We start from the raw sequence: 23299 nt of genomic DNA, 5'->3' as shown, positions 1-23299 counted from the left end.
AGCAGAGCTCTCAACCTGCAGGTATATTTTTCCTGTTTCAGTCTCAGGGAAATTAAAGATACAAACAAGAAGGGCAAAGCAAGGAGAAGATTAAACAAGAAAATCATTGTTGAAGAAGAAACGTAGTAGAAAAAGAAAAGTAGCTACTTTTATAGGTAAATGTTTAATATTATCAATAAAGAAAATGGCCTAATTCTAGGCAATGGATGCTATTAAATTAAGAGATTAAAAAATCCTGGTAAGTTTTAAGCCAGGTATAGGGCTGTATGTCTTTTATCTCAGTATTTGGGAAGCAGAGACAGGTGTATCTCTGTGAGTTCAGACTAGCCTAGGCTACATAGTGAGCTCAGGACAGCAAGGACTACATAGAAAGACCCTGTTTCTCTCTCTCTGTGTGTTTGTGTATTTAAAAAAAATTACCAGCACATATATATATATATATATATATATATATACATACATACATACATACATACATACATACATATATATATATGTATGTATATATATGTGTGTGTGTGTAGGAAAATTATATATATATGTAAATTTTAAAATAAACTTTGAAATATGCTTTTGGCAGAAATCTAATATGGCATAACATTTATAGAAGTAATTTGGTAATGCTCGAGAGCCTGATGGTTCTAAATGTTGTGACTACTAATTTCCTTCCTCGGAATCTATCTTAAAGCTATTAAGGATGGAGACAAATAAAATATTTGTATAAAATTCATCATTTACCACATTATTTTTGTAATAGAAAAAATTTTCAATTAAATATTTATGTGAGAAAGTACTTCCTAAGTGGAAAATTATGCCATCATGAAGTCATGATTTTAAAGGATGTTTTATTTCTTTAAATTTTTTTTAATAAGGTCTATTTATATTTTATGTGTCTAGGTCTTGAATGTTCAGTGCCATGGGGGTCAGAAGAGGGTGTCAGATGCTCTGAACTGGAGTTCCAGCCATCTCGTGGGTTCTGGAGACTGGTCATTCTCTTAACAATTGCACCCTTGACCTGGACTAAGAGGTTGATCTTCAGTGACTTGTTCTTGAGAGAAAGGACCAGGAGATCAGAAAATAAAGATGGGGAAGTTGAAGCCCAGGAGGTCTTGTACAAACTATGTCTTATCCTATCAAGTTTATTAAGTAGTACAGTATCATATATACAGTTGGCAGGAGAGGAGACAGTAAGAACCTTTCATCTGATGGGTTGACCTTAGCTGGATGCTAGTCAAGCAGTGTTTCACAAAGGGAGTACAGGACAGTTCAAGTGTGTCACAGACCCAGTACACTGTAGTACCTGAGGTCATGATCCATTTGTGGGGTTGGATGGTCCTTTCAAAGGGGTCACGTGAGAACATCAGAAAGCATCAGGGCTTGAGGGGATGTGACGGAGCAGCTTGGCTCTCACCACACCGTCTCTCTAGCCCTTGAAAAAAGACTTAAAAAGAAGTAGTTCTGTGTGTACTACAATTAACATGCAGACAGAAACCTGAAATGAGAGAACAATCTTACATCAGTGGCCAGTTTTCCCCTCTGTCTCTGAGTGTTGCTTTGTAATCACACGTGGCATTTAAAACTTCCTGTTTTCGTAGCTCCCTGGGTAGTTTCAGGGGGAGGTGTTCAAGCAGGTTGCTGTGGTGTACAACCCCAGTCAGATAGGCAGGCCTCTTTGGTTTTGTTTATTTTGAGAAAGTCTTGCCATTAGACCAAGGTGGCCTGAAACCCAAGCTTCTGTTTGCTTTAGCCTGGATAACAGTGGAGATTACAGTCATTTGCCACTTTTCCTGGCTCTAGACTGTTCTTTACTTAGTTTATTTATTTATTTTTTTTAATTTTGATTGAGACTCTGATTCCTGTCTTGTGGGTGATTTGACTATGTTCTTTTTCTTTTTAAAATAAAGTTTATTTATTCATTCACTTTACATACCAGTATCAGCCCCCCTCTCCTCCTAGTACCCACTCACATAGATCCTCCTCCCATTCCTCCCTCCCCTTCTCCTTTGAGAATGGGGAGCCTCACTTTACTTTGTCAACCTGCCACTCTCTCCCACTCCTGGCACATCAAGATGCTATAGGACTAGGCACATCCTCTTCCACTGAGGCCGTACAAGGTGGCCCATTTAGGGGAACAGGATCCACAGGCAGGCAGGCCACAAATTGAGGGAGAGATTCCTGTTGTTGGAGGGCCCACATGAAGACCAAGCTGCTCATCTACTACACGTGTGCAGGGGGCCTAGGTCCAGCCCGTGCTCAGTCTTTGGTTGGTGATTCAGTCTCTGGGAGCCTCCAAGGGTCCAGGTTAGTTGACTGTTAGCCTTCCTGTGGAGTGAGTCTCTGTCCTCTTTGGGTCTCTTCTAAGCATTATTTCTTCACTTTTAAACTGGGTCTCCTAATGTCAACCTCATAATGTCAAGATTGGAAATGAAGGTTGTCAAGATGGCTCAGTAGGTAAAGGTACTTGCCTCAAAAGCTTGGCAACCTGAGTCTGAGCTCAGGAGAGAGCTGACTCCCACAAGTTATCCTCTGACTTCCACATAGACACCTTGACACACACAAAACAGTTAAAACAAATATTAGAAATCATAATGTGTATAGGAGCCTTTAACTTTTTCTTTTTATTCTTACAATAAAAACAATGAACTTGAGGTGAGTATAGGCTTCATGCACAAAACCCTAGTTTTATAACCCTGGGTTCACCCCTAGCACTGCAAAATGCCACAATCAACTGAAGAAATCAACTCGTGTGTGTGTGTGTGTGTGTGTGTGTGTGTGTGTGTGTGTGTGAAAATGTAACAGTAAGCTGGTGAGAAAATAGTGTACCAGTTATGGAGGCTGAAGTTGGAAGATCACCACTGAGTTCTCACAGCTAGCCATGGCTACACAGGGAGGCCCTGACTCAAGAAATTAATACATAACGAAAAAAGTCAACACCTAAATGAATTTGAAAACTAAACCATTAGTGTATAGTTACCCTATGAATGACAGGTAATATTTCAGTAAAATAAAAGTTTAAGTGGTAATAATTAAAATGCGAAACTTTTAGCAGAAAAAAATTAAATTTAGACAGTTAATTTATTTATTGAGACAGGGTTCCTCTGTACATGCAACAATCCTGGCTGTCCTGGAACTCACTTTGTATATCAGGCTGGCCTCCAACTCACAGAGATCTGACTGTTTCTGCCTCCTGCGTGCTGGGATTAAAAGTATATGCCACTGTGCTGGGCTACATTTTAATATATCATTAACATATGCACCTCAGTACACATGTGGAGGTCAGAGGGCAACTTTTGGGAGTTGGTCTGACCTTCCACCATTGGTTCTGGGCATTAAACTCTGCTTTCACGGTGAGCACTTCCACTCGCTCAGCCACCTTGCTGGCCTGAGCCAGCAGAAATACTGATTCCTAGTCGTTCTTTTCAGCTGTTGAACAATCATAAATGTCACATTTATTACTATGTGTGTAGCAGTCTTTTGCAAGCATGGTTGCAGAAGAGTTAAATTACATTCTTTGTCCTTATACATGTTTTATGTGTAATTTGCTTCTCTTCTGGGTGTCTATAGTGCTATTAATTTAAGAAATGAGAAAAAAAAATGCCTCCAATCACTGTAGTCTGTTCTGTGGTTCAGATGAGGGACAAAGCGTGCAGTGGCACTCAGTAACTAAGCAGCTTCTGTTGGTTTCGTCCTAGAAGTCACGGATAAGGAAAGTGACTTTCTGGAGTCCCTTCTCTAGTGTCTGACTCTCTGGGGAAAGATGCTTTTCAGAGTGTAATCCTGTAAGCGGGCAGCTCCATGGCCACCATCAGGCCTTGCCTTTATCTGGGTCAGTTGGCTGTCCTCCCATTTGCTCTCTGTAGTGTGACAGCCTCTTTCCTCCACTCAGTGGGGTTCCTCAGCCCATCCTGCCTCACAACTGTGTAGGTTTCCAGAGTCCTACTGAGGCCTGAGAATTAACGCTTTGCCACAAAGTCATTACTGTAATATGTTCCGTGCGGATATCTATAATTGCTTTGGAGGAGTGTCGATTCTCCAAAATATTTTAAAATATTTAAATTACAATTTAAAAATATTTTAAAGTACACTGCAAAAGATGGCTTCACCTTTCTGGTGAGTGTGTTCTCACAACTGCTTCTTCCTTTATTTTAGCCACTGATCTACTTCTTGCCTGGAACCCCATTTGTTTGGGATTGGTAGAAGGAGTGATTGGGAAAATCCAACTTCATTCAGGTATGTTGTTATAAACTCCTTACACTTACAACATTTCACATGCTGTCCTGTGACGTCCTTTTTGAGGTTGCATGTAGATTCTGTTATGACATTGGTTGTTTTGTCATAACTTTGAGTCAGAGCATATGTATTTTTATTTAAGTTTAATGGAATGAAAATAAAGCTTTTGAGAAGAGATGACACAATTGTTTTTGCTCTTTTGTTAAAGACAGATTCTCACAAAATCCCTACTTTGAGCCAGGAATTGTACTGATCAGCCTAACACAACTGTGATCCCAAAATGACCCCTTCCTACCTGCCCAGAGCTTAGTTTAGAGGAAAAGACAGGCTGCATGACCACTGTGGACCATGTGCAGTCCCTGGGTGTGGAAATGGGTTTTATTAAGGGTTGGTACAGCAAGTGTTGAACAGGAGGGAAGCAGGAAGAATACGGCTGAGATTGGCTGGCTTTGGGTCAGTCATTTCTGCTAGGGAAGAGATGGGTCTTTTAGGGTGTGGTGTGGCACTTTCTTGGGCATCTGCCCACGGCAGGCAAATGGATGGAAAGTCTAAGTCATTCACCTGGTCCTCACCAGGGAGAGCAGATGCCTCTCCTCCATGGTGTGAGTGTGTATGCTACATACAGACGTGTAATTGAGGTAGGCAACCAGAAGACAGTGTTGATCCCCTGTAGCTGGAGTTAAGGCAGTTGTCACCAGGCCCATGTATAGGGAGTACTGTTAACTTCCAAGTCATTATCCCAACCCCTTCATTTGTTTTTCAGAGACAGGGTCTCAGTCTAGCCCAGGCTGGCCAAGAGCTAGAGTCCAGGTTAACCTTGAACTTGATATCATTTGCCTGTGTCTGTTGAATGCTGGGTTTATAGGAATGTACCATTACAGCTGGCTCCTGGTAGTAATTTTAGTATGATTATGAACTATAGGAGGCTTTGGTATTGTTGCTGTGAAGTAGTTACATCTCTGTAGTGTGCCTATTGTGACTATTCATTTGTTCTTTCTACTCAATGGTGTGTGTGTGTTTGTGTGCACACGCACACATGTGCACCATAGTGCACTTGTGGAAGCCCAAGAATAACTCTTGGGCGTTGGATTTTTTTTCTACCATGGGTTCAGTGGGTGGAGCTCTGGTCTGCAGGTTTATGCTTACCCATTGAGCTATCTCGGTTCCTGGCCCTGTTCTTTTCTTTGTGTAACAGGGTCTCATTTTGTAGCCCAGGTTTATTTTGAATTTATGGTGTTTTCTCCCGGCACAGCCTTCTAAGTGCTGGGATTATAGGTATGAGGCACTAACACAGCTGTTTTTAAGTTTAAAGTAAGGTTCTTAAGCATTTAGGCCCCAGGTTGGTTTTCGAGAATTACAAAAATATATTCCTGGAGACATTTGTAGTTTTGCTAGATTCTGTAGTGAGAATTTTGGAATTTTGGATTTTTTACAAAACACAGAAACATTTTCAGTATGTTTTTGTTTTAATCCTAAGTGTGGGATTTGGGGCTGCTTCATATTGTCCCCAGCAGCTATGATTTACATCATGCTCTAGTTGGGGTGTAATTTTGCCAGCTGCAGATAGTTTCTGCAATTGTGTGATGTGTGGAATTCTGGGACCTTTTCAGAGGGTAGATAAATTCTAAGGCCCCTTGAGGTGGATTGTTGTTTGGTTGGTTTGGTTATTTAGGGAGGTTGGTTGAACTTTGACCATTGTTAGTAGTCCTGCTCAAAGAAATAAGAAGAAAGAAATTAGATTCAGAGATCTCTCTTCCTCTCCCTCTGTTCTTCTCTCTTGACTATCTAGTGATAGTGGGTAAAACGGGGTGGGAGGGTGGATAAAGGGTGGGAAAAGACGAACCCAGCTGCAGGATTCTTCGGTCATATTTTAAATTATGTTCTTATGGAATATTTTTATGAATATATGGGACTGCTTACTATAGATAAATAGATAGGTGTTATAAAGTGCGCATATTTATTTCTTCCCCACTTAAGTGAGACATGACTGGTGACTTCAGGGCTCTCACTTTGAAGGGAGGCAATTCTTGAGTTTTGTTACTTCATTGAAAATGATTGTTTTTCTCATGTACATACATACATACATACATACATACATACATACATACATACATACATACATACCTAAGTAGTATGTGTGGATTTATGTTTTGAAGATTTTTATGAAAATTCCATTAAATGATTTGTTCTCTCTCTGTCTCTGACTCTCTCTTTCTCTGTGATGTGTGTGTGTCTGTATGGTGAGTGTACATACATGTGCAGACTGTGTGGAGGTCAGAGGTCAGCCTTGGGTATCTCCCTTTGCACCCTTCATTTTATTTTTTGAGATGGGGCTCAGGGTCTCACTGAGTCTCGAGCTGATGGATTCAGCTGGGCCGACTAGCCGTGGGCTCCCACATCTTCTTGTCTTCGTCCTCCAGAACTGGGGCTGTAGATCATTACCCTTGTCTTTTGCATGAATTCAGATACATGGCCCTGAGTCGTCTCCCTGGCCGTGTTCTGTGGTAATGCATTGTTATGAGAGTGGCCATTACATTTGTTTTTTTTTTTTGTTTTGTTTTGTTTTTGTTTTGTTTTGTTTTTAAGAGCATAAACTGCTTTGGCAGTTACTCCTGATCAGCTAACCTGATTTTTAAATTTTTTCTTTTCTTTTTTTCCTCCTTGAGACAGGGTCTTGCAGTGTATTTCTGAGTGGCCTGGAATTTGCTGTATAGACCAAACTGCTCTACAGCTCACGGAGGTCTGGCTGCCTCGGCATCCTGAATGCTGAGATAAAAGGCCTGTTCCACTATACTTGGCCCCTTCTCTCTTTTGTATCATTTATTTCATTTATTAGTTATTATTTTGAGATAGGCTCTGGCTGTGAAGCCCTAGCTGTTCTAGAATTCACTGTGTGGACCAGGCTAGACTGGGCTAGAATTTACAGAGATCATCTGCCTTTACCTGAGTGCTGGGATAAAGGTGCTGCACTATTTATCATGGCTGGCAGTTTTACTTATTGTCTATCTTTAACATGAGGTCTCAAATGTTCAGGTGGGTCTCAAACTTGCCACGTAACAAAAGATGACCTTGAACTTCTGTTCTTCTTGCTTCCACCTCCTGAGTTCTGGGTTTCTTGTGTGCCACCATGCCTTTTTCCCCTCTTCTTTTTATTGTTAATGTTTTTGAGACTGTGTTGGTACATGGAGCTAGAGTTCCTTGTTCTTCCATTATTTGAACATTTTATGAGCTGTCTGTCTTCCCTCACTGGCTTGTTTAGTTCTTCCAGGATCTTTATTTCCTTTTCCCCTGTTATAAATAACATTGCTCTGAGCTTTGTTGTATGCTCTGTCTTTGGTGGGCTTTAAATATTTCTTCAGCATAGCCAGGCAGTGGTGGCCTAGCCTTTTAATCCCAGCACTGGGAGGACAGAGGCCAGCTGGGTGTACAGAGTGAGTTCCAGGACAGACAGAGCTACACAGAGAAACCCTGTCTTGAAAAAATATTTTTTTTCTTCAGCACAGAGGAGAAAATCATTCAGCCATTGTGTAACCATGCTAAGGATTTTAATAACACTCTCCTACCTGTCCACATTTACATACAGATATCTTTAATTCATTTACATACTGACAAGATAATTTCACAGCTGGATGTTCTCAGCTAAAATTCATTTTCTATTATGTAAATGACGTGTATGAAACTTCTGATTATTTTTCTCTAATTTCAGTCACATCTTAGAGCAGTGAATAAATCACTGAAATCAGTCAGACTAAGAGTCAGGCTCCATTTGTTAATATTTATTGTTATTATTTGTCAGCGAACGCTAATATCTGCCTCACTGTCTGTTGTGTGATCAGCCCTCCTAAAGGCTAAGTGGTTTAAGACAGTGACAGTGTGCAGTCCCTGGGATCTGTGGGCTTTGCCTAGGTTGCAACATTAGATTTCATGTGGTCTTTCTACATCTCTTCATGGCTCCCTTCTTACAGGGGCCCTTTCCTGGGATTCTCTTTTCTATTTTGGTGTCCTGTTCTTTCTTCTGAATAGTGGGAACATCTTTTCGGGGTGTGACTGGCAGCCAAGAAGACAACCCCCAGGTCAAGGGCCTTATTTCTTAAGCTATAAAGCAAGAACCAGAGTAATTTGCCTCATTATGTGCTGAATGAGGTAGTACCTGAAGGTTCTTAGTAAATTACAAGGCACTGTCTAATCAAGGCTCTTTTAGTTATGCGAATCTATCAGCTTAACTTAAAGAGGAAAATCTATCAGCTGATGCAAGCACACTTTTTGTAAGAACACAGGACACTGAAAGTGGATTTGGTATAGGATTGGAGGTGCCTCACTGCCATTTCTCTTTGTACATCTCCATCTATTTCTCTTTGGTTTTCTTTTTCTTTTTGAGATGGAGGTCTCATGTAGCCCATGCTGGCCTCAAACTTCCTATATAGCCAAGGATGACCTCGAGCTGATCTTCCTGCCTTCCTCTGGAGTGAGGAGATTACAGATAAGCACCACAGAACCAAGTTCAGGTAGTACTGGGGCCTGAACCCAGAACTTTATGCACATTAGGCAAGGACTCTCTATTAGCCAAGCTCCAGCCCTAGACCCTATTTATATGTGGAGAAAGAATTCTGCTCTAAAGATGGTGTTCTCATCCGTCAAGCCTAATTTGAGGTTCCCTATAATCAGGGAAGACAAACTAGCAATCAGACAGATTGGCTAGGGAGGGAGTCTGGCTCATACAGTAGAGAAGAAGCTTATTGGTTCTGCTTGGTCAGGGATCTCCCAGCTCACTTGGTTCACAGGACCACTTATGTAGGTGAGGGGAGCAGTCAGAGCAGCAGGGAGTAACCTTGGGAGACCCTTAAGTTGTCTTATTAGCACTGGCTAAGTTGACATTAGTGCCTGCTGAACTCTCCTGTGCTGACGGGATGCAGGTCTGTGGTTGGCCTTGTGTAGGTAGTAAATACCATGGTAATACAGGACATTTTCAAAGAGGGAGTTGGAAGGAGAGTGAACTGGGGAAAGAAGCTATGACAATGGAAAAGGAGCAGAACAAGTCTCTCAATTATTCACTAGTCTTATCCTTATCTTGACCTGGTCTTGGTCATCCAAGAGATTTGGTTTTAAAAGAAGGAAACCATAGGAGAAGCATATGGAGATCTTCTGGGGCCCTCTTGTTCTTTCTCCCCCTCCTATGCACCCACAGTCTTTTCTTCTCTGTGCTGATCTACCCCCAACTCCTCACTGAAGGAAGAAGATCCACCCTCCTCTCCTCTTCCTTTGCTTCCTCTGCCTTCTAGGCTACCTCATCCCTCCTCTCTCTTGTTCAGGGTCAGGCTGGCTGGAAGGAGCTGTACTCCTTGTGTGACAAAATTGAGCTGGTGTTTTAGGGGCACTCTCCATGGGGAAGTCTTATCATTTGGGGGTGATGAGGAGGAAGGAGATGAGGGCACTAAGACATCTATCTGTATGTAAGCTCTCCTTCCCTCCTGTTTCCTCCTACTGACTCTACATATTAATGCGTGCACTCCTGTTCTCGCCTAGTGTGATGGGAACACGATTTTATTTGAACAGATGTCATTGTCAGTCTAAAAATGGCGTGGGTGAGCTGTGCTGCTGCTCATGATTGTCACTGAACTCTGGACTCCAAGGAATACAGCAGCAGCTTTTGTGACTTCTAGAACTATACTGGTTCGCTCGGTTGTGGGAGGCACTAAATAGTCCAATTTCATCTTCCTATAATGCTGGAGACTAAAGAGCTGGCAGGACTGGTTTTTTCTGGGACCTCTTTTCTTGTCTTACGGATGGCTGTGATTCCTGTCTTCACTTGGGCTTCTCTTCCTTTGTACCTTTATGTCTTGAAAGGGTTGTGTGTGTGTGTGTGTGTGTGTGTGTGTGTGTGTGTGTGTGTGTGTGTGTTTTAATAATACTGTTTGTTGGGCTAGAGGTGGCTGGCTACTCAGGCCTTACAGAGGGCCTGGGCCTGAGTTAGATTTCTAGCACTCATGTCAGGTGACTCTCAATAGTCACCAGCTCCAGGCAATCCAGTGTTTCTGGTTTTTTTGACATTGGTGTCCACACGTACACACATACACCTCACATAATTGTATGTAACTAAAAATAATTAATCCTTTAAAAATAATAAAGAAAGGGGATACTTATTAATTTGTACTGGATTACAGTCCATCCTAGTGAATTCATTTTAATGTAATTCCTCTTTAGAGTTGTCTTCAAATATGATACATTCTAAGGTGAAAACTTCAACAGAAGAGATGGCTCAGCCCACACCAGGAACCTAATGTCCGTAGGAGTGCTCTAAAGCATTGCAGGGGATTCTCTCCAGTCCTAATTGTCTCTGTTGCAGTGACATGTTTTTCAAATGTGACTAAGCAGTGAGGAAGTAGACTAGACCTGAAGGATCACATGATGACCTTGGAAGGGATCTGCGTGAATCTCAGGTGCCAGATGGCTATGCCTCTAAAGCAGCTGGACAGGCTGAGTTCTTGATCAAAGTAATCACAAAGAATGACCAATTTTTCTGTTTTCTTGTTTCTTCTTTCCTTCCTTCCTTCTTCTATCTTTTCTTTCAGTTGTCTGTGTTTGTTCTTGCAGTGTTTTCTGACTGACTTGGAACTATCCTGCCAGATGGGATTGAGCTTGTAGTTCTCTTGCCTCTGCCTCCTGCCTGCTGGGGTTGTGCAGACACAAGAGGCCGTGCCTCCTTTGCTTGGCTTTCCTTAGGTTTTCCTTTAAAGAACCAAAGAGACAACCTACAGAACCACTTAATTTCTCTGTGCATAGGTTTTTTTTTTTTTTTTTTTTTTTTTTTTTGGGAAAAAAGCTATACTTGGAATGTTTTGCTTAAATTAATATTTAATGATACTGAGTGAAATTAAAAAGTCACTGGAAAGTATTGTGATACTGCAAAAAAGTTTTTAATAGTAAAATATGAAAAAAATGTTCTATTGTATTTTTTCAAAGTCTCATATATCCCTGGGTGGTAGGGAACTCACTAAATACTTTATGTATGAGTTCAGACTGGCTTTGAACTCACAGAGGTGTACCTACCTACTCTTGCCTTTTGAACACTGACATTTAATGTGTGCCACCAAGCTCAGCTGTTTTCACTCACTCTAAGGTTCACTGAAAACCGTTCTATTAGCCTTGGAGGCTAAAAGGTATCTATGTAGAGCCGTGTGCTTGTTTTTCATTTGAATGCTCTTCCTCTGATATTTTCAGGCAAGTGTAACATTTAGCGTATTATCTGACAGTTTGGCAGTCTGGCTTTGGGTTAACCAGCTCAGATTTACTAACAGGAAGAATAGAAAGTAGATAGGAAGAATGTGTATGTGCTTGCCAAATTGAAGAAAAGTAAAGCACCGTGAAAAAGGTTTTTATGAGTGGATGGATAGATAGTGTAGCTGTTTGGAGTTCTTACTGTTCCTGCAGAGGACCTGAGTTCCCAGCACCCACATCAGGTGGCTCACCTCTGCCTATAACTCCAGCTCCAGGGGGTTTGATGGCCTCCTTTTGGCCTCTCAGACCACTATCACACACAAGGTATACACTCACACAGACAGACAGACAGACAATCAGTAAAAATTTAAAAACAAAATACTTTTATTCATATAGTGAGATTCTTACTGTAACAATGTTGGCTGTTTCATTTGTTTATTTGTTGTCTTCTTTATTTATCTGCCATCTTTCTGTATGATAAGCTCAAAAAACATAGGGGCTGGAGTGCTTTGGGGTGCTATGGTTTTCCTGGGTGTGTCTCTGTGTCCTGGCCCGTAGTAGGGGTTATTCTTAAATTTTCAGTAGGTGCTTACTGATTTAACAGATATTTAAGGTGTGCCTACTGTGTGCTAAAGATTATAGTTGGACTGGAGACTGTAGAATGAACAGAACTGGAAATGTCTAGGCTCAGAGACTTCAACTAATAGTATATATTAATTACCTAGTCATACTGTTTGTCCTTACACACTTGAGCTTCCAGGGTATAGGTGCTATGTGCCTCACTGCATCAAGATGGATTCCAGGATGGAGGGTGTCTTTGAGGAAGTGATGTTTGACTTAATGTCAGAAAAGCAAGGGAACGAGGGGGTTGCATGGCAGATAAGCAACTGTGCAAAATGTATGCCATGGACATTCTTATCACTTATTTTCTGTATAATATCTGGAGTACGGTTATATCTTCATGCAGGCATCTATGAAACGATTGCTTTAGGCTAGAGGTTTAAAGTGGGTCACAGAAGCTCTTCAGATTAGAAAACACTTTGAAGTCCAAGAAGATAAACTCAATTAAGGTACGAACTAACTAAATATAAAAGGTGCAGAGATTCATTAGCAAAGATACATAATGTGAAATATCAGAAATAGTTTGAAAATTGTCTTGGTTAACTTGGCAGATCTCTTTTTTAGCAATTGGATGGATTACTTCTCATAGTACTGAATAGTCACAGACAGAATAACTTACCCAGATCTCATTCATTAAAATAGTACTCACCATCTGCTTTTTCCTAGTTTGGAAATGGTGAGTATATCTCATCCATTAAGATGGTAAAATATATTGTGCATATGATTTTAAACTGACTATAGTTTTCTTTATATAGAGGGCGTCCTTGCTATAGGGCTAATGACAAGAAATACTTCATATGCTTTAACATTGAATACACTGAGTGTCATTAGCATTGTTTTAGTACCTGTCTATCAAGACATTGAAAAACCCTATTCCTCAAGGACATTAGAGACAAGAGCCTCTCGGCTCTATGGAGGCCTGGCTCCTAGGATAGCACTTTAGTAATATGTACCTTAGCCAGTGTTCCATTGCTGTGACCATAGCAACTCTTAGAAAACATTTAATTGGAGCTTGCTTATAATTTCAGAGGTTTAGTCGATTTTCATCATGGTTGGGAGAGCAAGGCAGCAGGCAGGCAGGCATGGTGCTAGAGAAGTAACTGAGAATTCTACATCTGGATGCTCAGGTAGCAGGAAGACAGATACTGGGTGTGGCTTCGGCTTTTGAAACCTTAAAGCCCGCCTCCATTGACACACGTGCTCACTCCAATAAGGCCACACTTCCAGTCCTTCTCAACTGATGCCCCTCCTTGAGGACCAAGTATTTAAATATATGAGCCACCCCCCGGGGGGAGGTAGGGTGATTCTTACTAAAATTGCCGCACTAATCCAATTTGAACATGAGTTTAGTGTCTATATACACTGTACCAAGTGGGAATAAAATTTTTATTATCTACTGACAAGTCACATTATTAAAAACATAGAGGAAAACTGGTTGTGGTGGCTCATGCCTGTGATCTCAGCACTGGAGAGGCAGGGAAGAACATCAAAAATTCAAGGTCTGGAGCAGTGCCTTTGAGGGCCCGTGGGTCTGTGTCTTGCTTCAACAGTGTTTGAATGGAACAGACCCCGGAGCTCCCATCTTAGCTTCCAGCTGCCTCTCTCCAGTCGCAGCCTCCGGGACCATCTCCTTGCCGTCTCCGGCTCCTAGGACCAGTCAACACTGTCTTCGGGGTTTGCCCCGTACTCCGGACCAGCCATGACTTCTCAGATCCGTCAGAATTACTCCACCGAAGTGGAAGCTGCCGTGAACCGCCTGGTCAACTTGCACCTGCGGGCCTCCTACCCCTACCTCTCTCTGGGCTTTTTTAATCTGGATGACGTGGCTTTGGAGGGCGTAGGCCACTTCTTCCGAGAATTGACCAAGGAGAAGCGCGAGGGCGCCGAGCGTCTCCTCAAGTTGCAGAACGAACGTGGGGGCCGTGCACTCTTCCAGGATGGGCAGAAGCCATCTCAAGATGAGTGGGGTAAAACTCTGTAGGCCATGGAAGCTGCCTTGGCCCTGGAGAAGAACCTGAACCAGGCCCTCTTGGATCTGCATGCCCTGGGTTCTGCCCGCGCAGACCCGCATCTCTGTGACTTCCTGGAAAGCCACTTCCTGGATAAGGAGGCGAAGCTCATCAAGAAGATGGGCAACCACCTGACCAACCTGTTGGCTGGCAGGGCCACAGCCAGCGCAGACTGGTGTGCCCCAGAGATCTCTGGGCGAGTATTTCTTTGAGCGCCTCACTCTCAAGCACTACTAGGAGGCCTCTGTGCCTTCCAAGGGGCTCCCTCCTCTGCTGCACCAGCCGCCTCAGGACCTCCACCCAAATGAACCTCTAAAGCCACTAGGCCACTTTGTAACTGCCCTGGAGCCTCTCCCAAGTCTTGGACCAAGAAAAAAAAATAAAGCTTTTGAAACAGAAAAAAAGAAATTCAAGGTCTTCTACAAAGCCGATTCAAGGCTTGTCTGCACTGCATAAGTCCCTGTCTTTAAAACGAACTAACCAAATAATAACAACAAACCAAAAATCTGGGTTGTGATTGTGATGAAACTTTCACAACTATGGATTGATTAAGATCACTGAGTTGCCTGTTTACAAGGGGCTGATGTTTTTGTTTATTTCTTGAGACTATGTCTCATTATGTGTTCTTGGTTGGCCTGAAACTCAGTATGTAGATGAGGCTGGCCCCAAACTCACAGTGATCCAACTATCCTCTGCCTCCTGAGTGTTGTATTTTAAATTTTTTAAAATTTATTTTCATTTTTAAATTTAAAATTCTTATGCTTTTGCTTTTATTTTTATTCTTTTACATTTAATTAATTGACTAATTTAGGGCATGTGTTGTGGGGGTGGGTGGGAGGGAGGGAGGGAGGGAGAGCGTGCACATGCGTATGTGATATGTGAGTGAGTTCTAGGACTCATGTTGTCAGGCTTGGTGGCAGATGCCTTAATCTGTTGAGTCATCTGGCCATTTCTTAAACGGGCAAATTTTATGGTATATAATTTATATTTCAACAGAGGGCCTCAGACTTGTTAAAGCTAGATGTTATGGCAAAATCTATACTTTCAGCAAGTAGGGTACAGAGGCAGGATGGTCATGACTTCAAGACTGGCCTGTGCTACGTGAGTAAATTCTAAGCCAGTGAGGGCTACATAGAGACCTTGATTCAAAACAGAGCAACCCCTTCCCCTGTTGTGTGGGCATTTGAGTTGTGTGAATGTCAGGACACCTGTGGGGGCTGGTGCTTTGCTTCTACCATATGGGTCCTAGGGTACTGAACTTAGGTCATAAGGTTTGGTGGCAAGTACTTTTACTCACTGAACCAGCTCCCCAGCTCCTGATTCATTTTAACTAAAAGGCATGGGCTGGGGGTGGTGACGCACACCTTTAATTTTAGCACCCAGGAGGCACAGGTAGGTAGATCTGTGAATTAGAGGCCTAGTGAGTTCTAGACAGTCAGAGCTACATTATGAGACCCTGTCTTAAGAGTGGTAACAAACAGTAACAATGGTAAAAACCCAATGGGGATAGGGCACATTGGTTAAGAGTACTTGGTGCTCTTGCAGAAAACCCGGGCTCAGTTCCCAGTACCTACATGGCAGCAAACAATCATTTTAACTCCAGTTCCAGGGGATCTGATATCTTCTTCTGAACTCCCTTGGCACTGCGCTACACGGTGCATAGACACACATGTAGTCACGACACTCAGACACATTAAAAAAAAAAGAAAACTCATTAAAGGTAGAGATGACTCATACACACACATACACTAAATAAGATGATACATGCATGCCTACATACATATATACATAAATATATAAATAACTATATGCAAACAAAATCAACCAGAACTAGGACTGGGAAGGTAGCTCAGTGGAGAACATGTTTTCCATCTGAGGTACAGCAAACAAAAAAATTCTATTTTGGTATTTATAGGTGATTACTCCTTAGACTCAAGTTTCTTTAGACTATTTTCCTTAATGCATTGTATTATATATAGTACAACATGTCCACAAAATATAAATGATATAAAGTGTTCTACAAGTAAAGCTTCTTACATTAATTTCTTTTTCACGGGGATCTCCGAATTATTTATTTCATCCACATGTAAGATTTTTTACCAGTAAGTAGGTTCCTGGTTAACTTTAAAAGAATTTTGGGCCAGTTTTGAAATGGCTCTGCAAGTAAAAGGCAGTTGCTTCTCCGCCTGCTGACTGGAGCTCCAATGTATGTTGGGGAATAACCAACTCTTAATGAACACTAAGTAAAACTGGAAATCCATGTTTGACTGAGCTTAGTTACCCCATGCTATTAGTAGCTCTGTTCTAGAAACCAGCAACTAGTTGCTAGTCTAGTTGACAGTCAGTGATGGACGATTTTGTTTCTTTTCTCCTGTCCCTCCCGTTCCCTGGGTGCCTAGCCAGGGTGCTGAATGTCTCATCCTTTTCTTGGCTCTTCTCAGCTTGTGTGGTTTTATGTGCCAGAGTTTTTTGACTCCCTTAAGATTGCTGTGAACTCTGGTCTTAGTGTAGATGGCTCCTCCTCTGTGGTAGAGCAATGCTGAATGTGACCCATGGCTCCGAGAGGTTGTTTACTGTGCACACTGCCTATCTCTCCTTTGATGGCTGAACCAGGCAGCTTGCCTCCCACACTCGACTTTCCATTCATCTTCTCAAGCTCCAGTTGTTTTCTTCAGTGATTCTCTGGGCACTGAGAGTAAAAGTTTATGGGTTGACAAGATGGCTCCAAGGGTAAAGGAGATGTCCCCCAAACCTGATGATCTGAATTTTATCCTTGGGGACCCACATGGGAGGAGGAAGATGACTTTTACAAATTGTTCTCTAGCGCGCACGCGCGCGCGCGCACACACACACACACACACACACACACACATACGACACTGAGGTGGTTCAGTGGGTAAAGGTGCTTGCCACTAACTTTGATAAGCAGAGTTTGATTCCTGGGACCTACATGGTGGAAGGAGAGAACTGACTCCCACTGGTTGTCTTCTGACCTCCATATGTACACCATAACATGAATGTGTACACACACACACACAGATATGTAAAAAAAAAAAAAGTATAAAAAGTGACAACTCTAGTAATGAAGTTTCACTTCCCAGATGTACTGAGTTGGAGGCTCTACCCCAGCTCTCCTCCTCAGGAAGGACCGTGGCCTTTAGATGCTGGGTGCTCGTGTTCACCTGACTTTACATGAAAACCACCTGCCTGTTGAAAGTGACTCAGCCATAGTCTTCCGTTTTGAAAATGAGGAGATGGGTCTCGTGATGTCACAACCATCTTTGGAGTTATTCTTGCCTTGCTTTGAGAAATACTGTACATTTTCACCAAATGCCTGTTTGCTCTATGGAACCCCAAAAGTTGGTATCCCCTCCCCCATGAACTGCCTGTTTTCATGCCAGGATAGCCAGGTCTATTCACCTATACTAATTTCTTTGCCACACAGATGCTGGGTCACAGTGCTTTTTCCAGAGTGCCTTTGCCTTTCTCACAGTCTGCAGCATGGATGGGTTGAGAAATATTCAATTCTTTTTAAAGTTCCACTTCTGCCCCCTCCCCCTTTTTGCTTAACAATTGTGCTTTTGAGTCATATTTGTCTTCTTGCATTTTACCATAATCAGTCAAGAAGAGTCATTTAGCGATGACATTTTATGTAGGAATAGCTTCATCTAAATATCCAGCTTCATTGTTTTTCAATTCTTCCTTCTATGAAACAGTAAAATGTGAACATACTTCAAAGTCTGTGCTCTGTAACAAAGCCGGCCCCTCACCATTGTCCAGTAGCATGTTTCTATCTAGGACTTCCAAGAATTGCCCTTGGGTCTTCCCCGGAGAAGACTGAGCCTTTCTCTTCAGGATTTTAGTTTCTGAGCAGTCACTTGAATCACGTTTAACTGTTCATTCATGACATTGTTGGATTTTCCCAGAGTGTACCTCCAGCCCTCCAGCCCCTGCCGTTTGTGCCCCAGTCCAGTCCCAAAGCTGTCTCACAGTTTTAAGGATTTGTTCAGCAGCCTCTCTCTCATTGTCTAACATCAGTATGAGCCAGGGTTCTCTAGAGAAACAAAACAAGACCTACCATCTGCAAGCCTGAGAACCAGCAAAGCCTCTGAGGTGGTTCCAGTGCAGGCCCAAATACAGATGCCTGGAGGAACCACAACTACATGACCTGGTCCAGACCCAAAGGCCCAGCAACACAGACCCAATCTCTTAAGGCCAGAGGTCAGCCAGAGGTCAGCCAGAGGGCATTAGGCCTTCCCCTTTTCCTTTGTTCTCTCCAGCCCTCAGCAGATTGTATGGTGCTCACCCACACTGGTCTACTATTTTAAATGCCATTCTCTTCTTGAGATAGCATGTGCCCAGGAATGTACCAGTTATCAGGATATTACTTATTTCAGTTGAATTGACATATCAAATTAACCATCAAAGTATCACATAGCCAGGTGTAGTGGTGCGCAGAGGCAGGAGGATCTCTGTGAGTTTGAGGCCAGCCTGGTTTACAAGGGAGTTCAGGAACAGCCAGAGCTTTGTCGAGAGGCCCTGTCTCATACAAACAAACAAACAAACAACAAAAACAGCATGTTACACAAAGCTAAAATTAAAAACTGGGTGCCGTTGTTGGTGGTGATGAGCGCTGCCTGAGACACAGCTCTCCAGTGTTGTCCTTGACAACCTGAGGGGCTCTTTTCAGAGAGTTCCACGTATGGGACTTCTCCCACCTGTGTGCACTCTGGATGCCTGCGTATCCTAGATTGCCGTTCACTTTCTTTACTGATGTAAGGACTCTTGCTGAGCCTAGATAGCCTAGCTAACCATTTTGTCTTAGATCTATGCCTCCCAAGATCTTGGATTCAGGAGAGCCTCTATCTTTAAAAGTTAATTGTGTGTTACTGTGTAGGGAACAGGCTTGGAACATGTGCCTTGATCTGAGCCATCTCTCCGACCCTCTGCCTAGCTTTTATGTGTGGGCCTCATGCTTGCCATCTTCCTAGGTTCTTTATTTTGTAGCAGGAGCCAGTAAGAAGCAGAGCTAGAGTTCATTAAGAGGAGATTTAAATAGCTTTAAACACAGGGTTAATAGGAATGTAGGCGCTAAAGAGAGTGCATGATCCAGGACTGCTGGGTGTGGCTTCTCAAGAGAGAGTCAGGGTTGTGTGAGATGGTCCCACATTGCCTTCATGACTTCTGAAGTCACACGTGGGAGGGTTGCTAAGGGTTATTTTCTTTTTAGTATGATGCACTTTAGATAGGGTCACAGCCGATAAGGTAAGTCCTAGGTGATCGGGCTGCAGAGAAGTTAGGGTGTCTTGACAGATTCATTTGTCAAGTTCCCAGAAAATGTCTAGGAAAGGAGGAAGGCCACACTTGAGAGTCATATAGGCTTAGGCCTTTAGGCATGGCTCATTGCTAATTTAATATTTTCTTTTTGTATTACTATTATTACTCTGTATGTACACATAACCAAAACACTAAGAAGGAGAAAAATATAAAAGCAATTTTGTGTCTGTCAGAAGCCTTGAGACCAAGTGTTAATAGTTGTCCTGAAGTGCTTGCTTCTCAGCTGGCCAGGAGCTTTGTCCAGATTCTTATGTGTCCTCTTAATTCCCCTGTCCTCCTGTCCTGCCTTTGTCCTGCCCTCCTATTTTGGAAAAGAAAGACATTATTAAGTAGTCAAAAACTAAGATAGATGTCACTAGAATGTCTTTGAACTAAAATCAATGGTAGTGTTCTTCAGGGTCTATAGAGGGATAGCTCATGGTTAGAGCTAACCTAGCGTGTACAAGGCCATGGGTTCAGTTCCTAGCAGTATAGCAAAAAAGAAAGTACTCCAGTCAGAAGGAAAGTGATTGCTCTTGGAAGTGTGGGGATACAGGAAGGGTGGAGATCTGTGGGAAGGGAAGTTGCTAAATGTAAATGAATTTGGCTCCCTATAGAGTTTAAATTTAATGTAGAATTAACACACAAGAATAACAGCAACATTACAGAATTTAACAAGGAAAAGAAAGAGGAGGAAGAGAAGTAGGAGGAAAAGAAGATAAAGACACAACACAAAAAGAATTTTAAAAGGTTTCTACTCCAAAATATTCTTTTATTCTCTCAGAATTGGTAAAGACTCTAACTTACTTTTAGGTTTAATAGTTTCATTTCCTACTGTATAAGGCCAAACAATAATAAGATATTGTAAAAGCTATCAGAGTAGGAAAATGGGATAATAACAGTTAAAGACTCAATTCAAAAGAAGCTAAGAAAATAAAAGACACCCTTGGAATGGCTGACAAGAGTATCAGATGACAGATTTATTCCAGACACACTAGATGTGGCATTTCATATAAAAAATAAACCAAAGACTTTGTAACACTGGAAACCCCAAATCCATTTACATACTGCTTGCAAGATAAATACCTTACAGAGCATGTATTATATGCATACAAAGGCAGAAAGTAAAGAGCTGCGACAAGGAAACTGCCATCTTTAATCCCAGCACGTAGGAGGCGGAGGTAGAGGGGAAGCAGATCTTTGGAATTCTAGGCCAGCCTGGTCTACACGTGGTAGAAGCAAGTAAAAGCTCAGCATTGCACACGTGACACATGAACAAAACCTAATTAGCTTGGCCAGGAAACCCTTTTTGGAAGAATCTATTCACCAAGTCCCACATAGTCTAGCAAAAACACTTGGCCAAGATGGAGTCTGTCTTTTGTGCCTGATATAGTTAGATGGCCTTTGTTTCATCCCATGGAGAGAGTGTGATTTCACATTTTGTCTTGATTTTTCTGATGTACACAAAGGAGAAGACGAAGGGTCAGGGAATATGAGTTCTTGCCAACTACCTTTCATTGAAAAAAATGTTCCTTATAAAAGTGAGTTCCAGGCTAGCCAGGGCTGCACAGTGAAGACCCTGTCTTAAAGAAGGGGGAAAACTTGCACAAATTAACCTAATAAAAGCTGGTATAGCTGTGTTACTATCAAAGTATGCTTAAGGCAAGAAGCACAGAGAGAACATTTAAAAACTCACAGGGTGATCAAGTCACCAGAAGGATAATTAAAAACTGTAGTTGGGTTGGGATGTAGCTCAGTGGCTTGGCTCTCATGAACAAGGTCCTGGGTTAGATCTTCAACACTGGAAAAAAAAAAGGTGCATCTGAGGAGCAGCCTCCAAGGATATAGTAAGAGCAATTAGTCATCTGGTTCACATTTCTTCCCTGGGATGTCAATTTAAAATGATGGAGAAGCATCCAAATGTTCTTATTCTTAACTTCCAGAGAACAGAGGCAAACAGATCTTAATCTTTTTTTTCCCTTTTGTGCAATATATTTTCATTCTCTGAAATCACTGGGAAAATTCAGAGTTCTTTTTGTAGGTATCTGAGGTATTAAACTGTAGAAGCCCTTCATGAGTTTGAAACTTTGCCTGGTGGCTCTCATCTCTAGTCCCAGCACCTGAGAAGTGGAGGCAGGAAGGTCAGGAGTTCCAGGTGAATTTTAGGCCTGTGTAGGTTTTGTGAAACCTTGTCTCAACAAGGTTGTCTTAACAGTAATAATTTGAATCTTGTATTTAAATCTTATGTTATATAAGAATTACTGATCTCCACCCCATCTTTGGATTACTGTGAGCGTAACTGCTGTGGCTGGTCCTCAACCACCCCCACTGTGTGAGTGCTAAGGCAGCGCTGTGCTCTGTTAGGAGGGGTACCTGGCCTCAGGAGTCTGCAGAACTAGCTCATAAATGTAAGCAAGCATGTGAGAAATAGCAAATATTTCCAATCGATATTTCACCCTTGTTATTACAGTGTTATGTGGACAGAGAAATCAGGAAGCAGCTGAGTGGTAACTATGAAATAAGTAATTGTTATACTGTTTATTAAGCCTTCAAGCAAAATTTGAAGGACCAATGCCAAGAAATAGTAACCATTTTCTCTATCTCTGCGGTTCTCACATGAGAGACTAACAAAGTAGAGGCTGGACTCCAGTCAAGACTTTTGGTGGAGTAAGGCATGGTGTTCAGAGTCAATCAAGAGAATGTTAGTTTTATCTATAATGTTTAAATCTTTACAAAAAGGTGGGGGAGTTATATTGGGGATGCAGAGACAGCGTAGGACCTGGGTTCATTCCCAGAACCCACATGGTGGTTCGCAATCAATCGTAACTCCAGTTCTAGGGCATCCTTTTTCTTTCTTGTGTCTTAAACTTGTTTTTTGTTTTTAACTTGCCACAGAATGCTTTGCCCCTTGCATCTTGTGTTGAGTTCCCTCACATTCTAGTTGACTGAAGCATTTCTGTTGTTCTAAGAACTGGAACTAGACTATGAATGTGCCTCTCCTGTTACTCTCCTCCTTGTTTTGCTGTCTTACTCTTTTATGTATGTGGGTGTTTTGTTTGTGGATATGTTTATGCACCATGTGTGTGCCTGGTACCCAAGGAGGCCAGAAGAGGGTGTTGGGTCCCCTTGAACTAGAGTTACAGACAGTTATGAGCTACTATATGTGTGCTGGGAAGCAAACCCATGGTCCTCTGGAAGAGCAGCCAGTGCTTTTAACCACTGAGCCATCTCCTCAGCCCCAACACTACCCTCTTATTTCTGTCGAAGTCCTGTATGCCCCTTTCTACCTCATTTTTACTTTCCCTTTCTTATCACTAAACAATCATATTAACTTCTGCCTTAATTATCCTCTTGCTTTTGTATAAATGAATCTACATATGTATATGATCGATTTATCACGCCTTCATTCTTATGGAGGTGTTATTGCAGTAAATGTTAAAAATAAAATAAATGGTTTATCTCTTTACCAGCCCTGAGGCCTGGTTTTAGTTCAGAGCCCCACTCACCTCTGGAGCCTGGTCCGAGCTGCCAACATGGCCCAACTTGTCCGTGCAACTCCCTTCCCCAGGTAGTTTTCTACCGCCTGCTCTCCACCTCTGTTCTGGGGTATTTCTGTACCCCAAAATCACACACAAACACGACTCTATAGTCTGGTAGCTTTTCATACAGGTTTATATGTTCAACTTTCAATTCACAAACCCTCGACACAGCAAGATTGCATCAAATAGACAAAGATACAAACTTCCCTTCATATAAGATGCTAGACCTATAAGATCCTTAATGTTCATAGCTATTTAATGCCAATTAATATCACCTGGAGGGTCCAGCTGGTCCTTGGGAACTTCCATGTTGCCACGACCTCTCACCTCCATCCTGTCACTTCCTCCACCTCTCCGACCTCTGACCTC

The 23299-nt window shown here is 42.1% G+C and overlaps 1 protein-coding gene and 1 pseudogene across 5 annotated transcripts in view; both read left to right on the top strand.

The window, feature by feature from the left end:
• The window catches only part of INPP5F (inositol polyphosphate-5-phosphatase F), a gene marked incomplete at its 3' end in the record, with an annotated part of 81357 nt that overhangs the window by 18814 nt on the left and 39244 nt on the right, over positions 1-23299 (top strand). For all 4 annotated transcript variants that reach the window (XM_080913533.1, XM_080913532.1, XM_080913535.1 and 1 more), the window contains exon 2: positions 4150-4230. In XM_080913533.1, coding sequence (XP_080769659.1) covers positions 4150-4230 — 81 coding nt within the window. The remainder of the gene's footprint in view (positions 1-4149; positions 4231-23299) is intronic.
• On the top strand, positions 13766-14312 carry LOC308416947 (ferritin light chain 1-like; annotated as a pseudogene). The gene has a single exon. The product of its transcript is annotated as a ferritin light chain 1-like (transcript).

Source organism: Micromys minutus (assembly GCF_963924665.1).
Source record: "Micromys minutus genome assembly, chromosome: 2".
NCBI classification, from domain to species: Eukaryota; Metazoa; Chordata; class Mammalia; order Rodentia; family Muridae; genus Micromys; species Micromys minutus.
The sequence above is the reverse complement of the archived record's forward strand: the minus strand, read 5'-3'. Positions and strand labels throughout refer to the sequence as shown.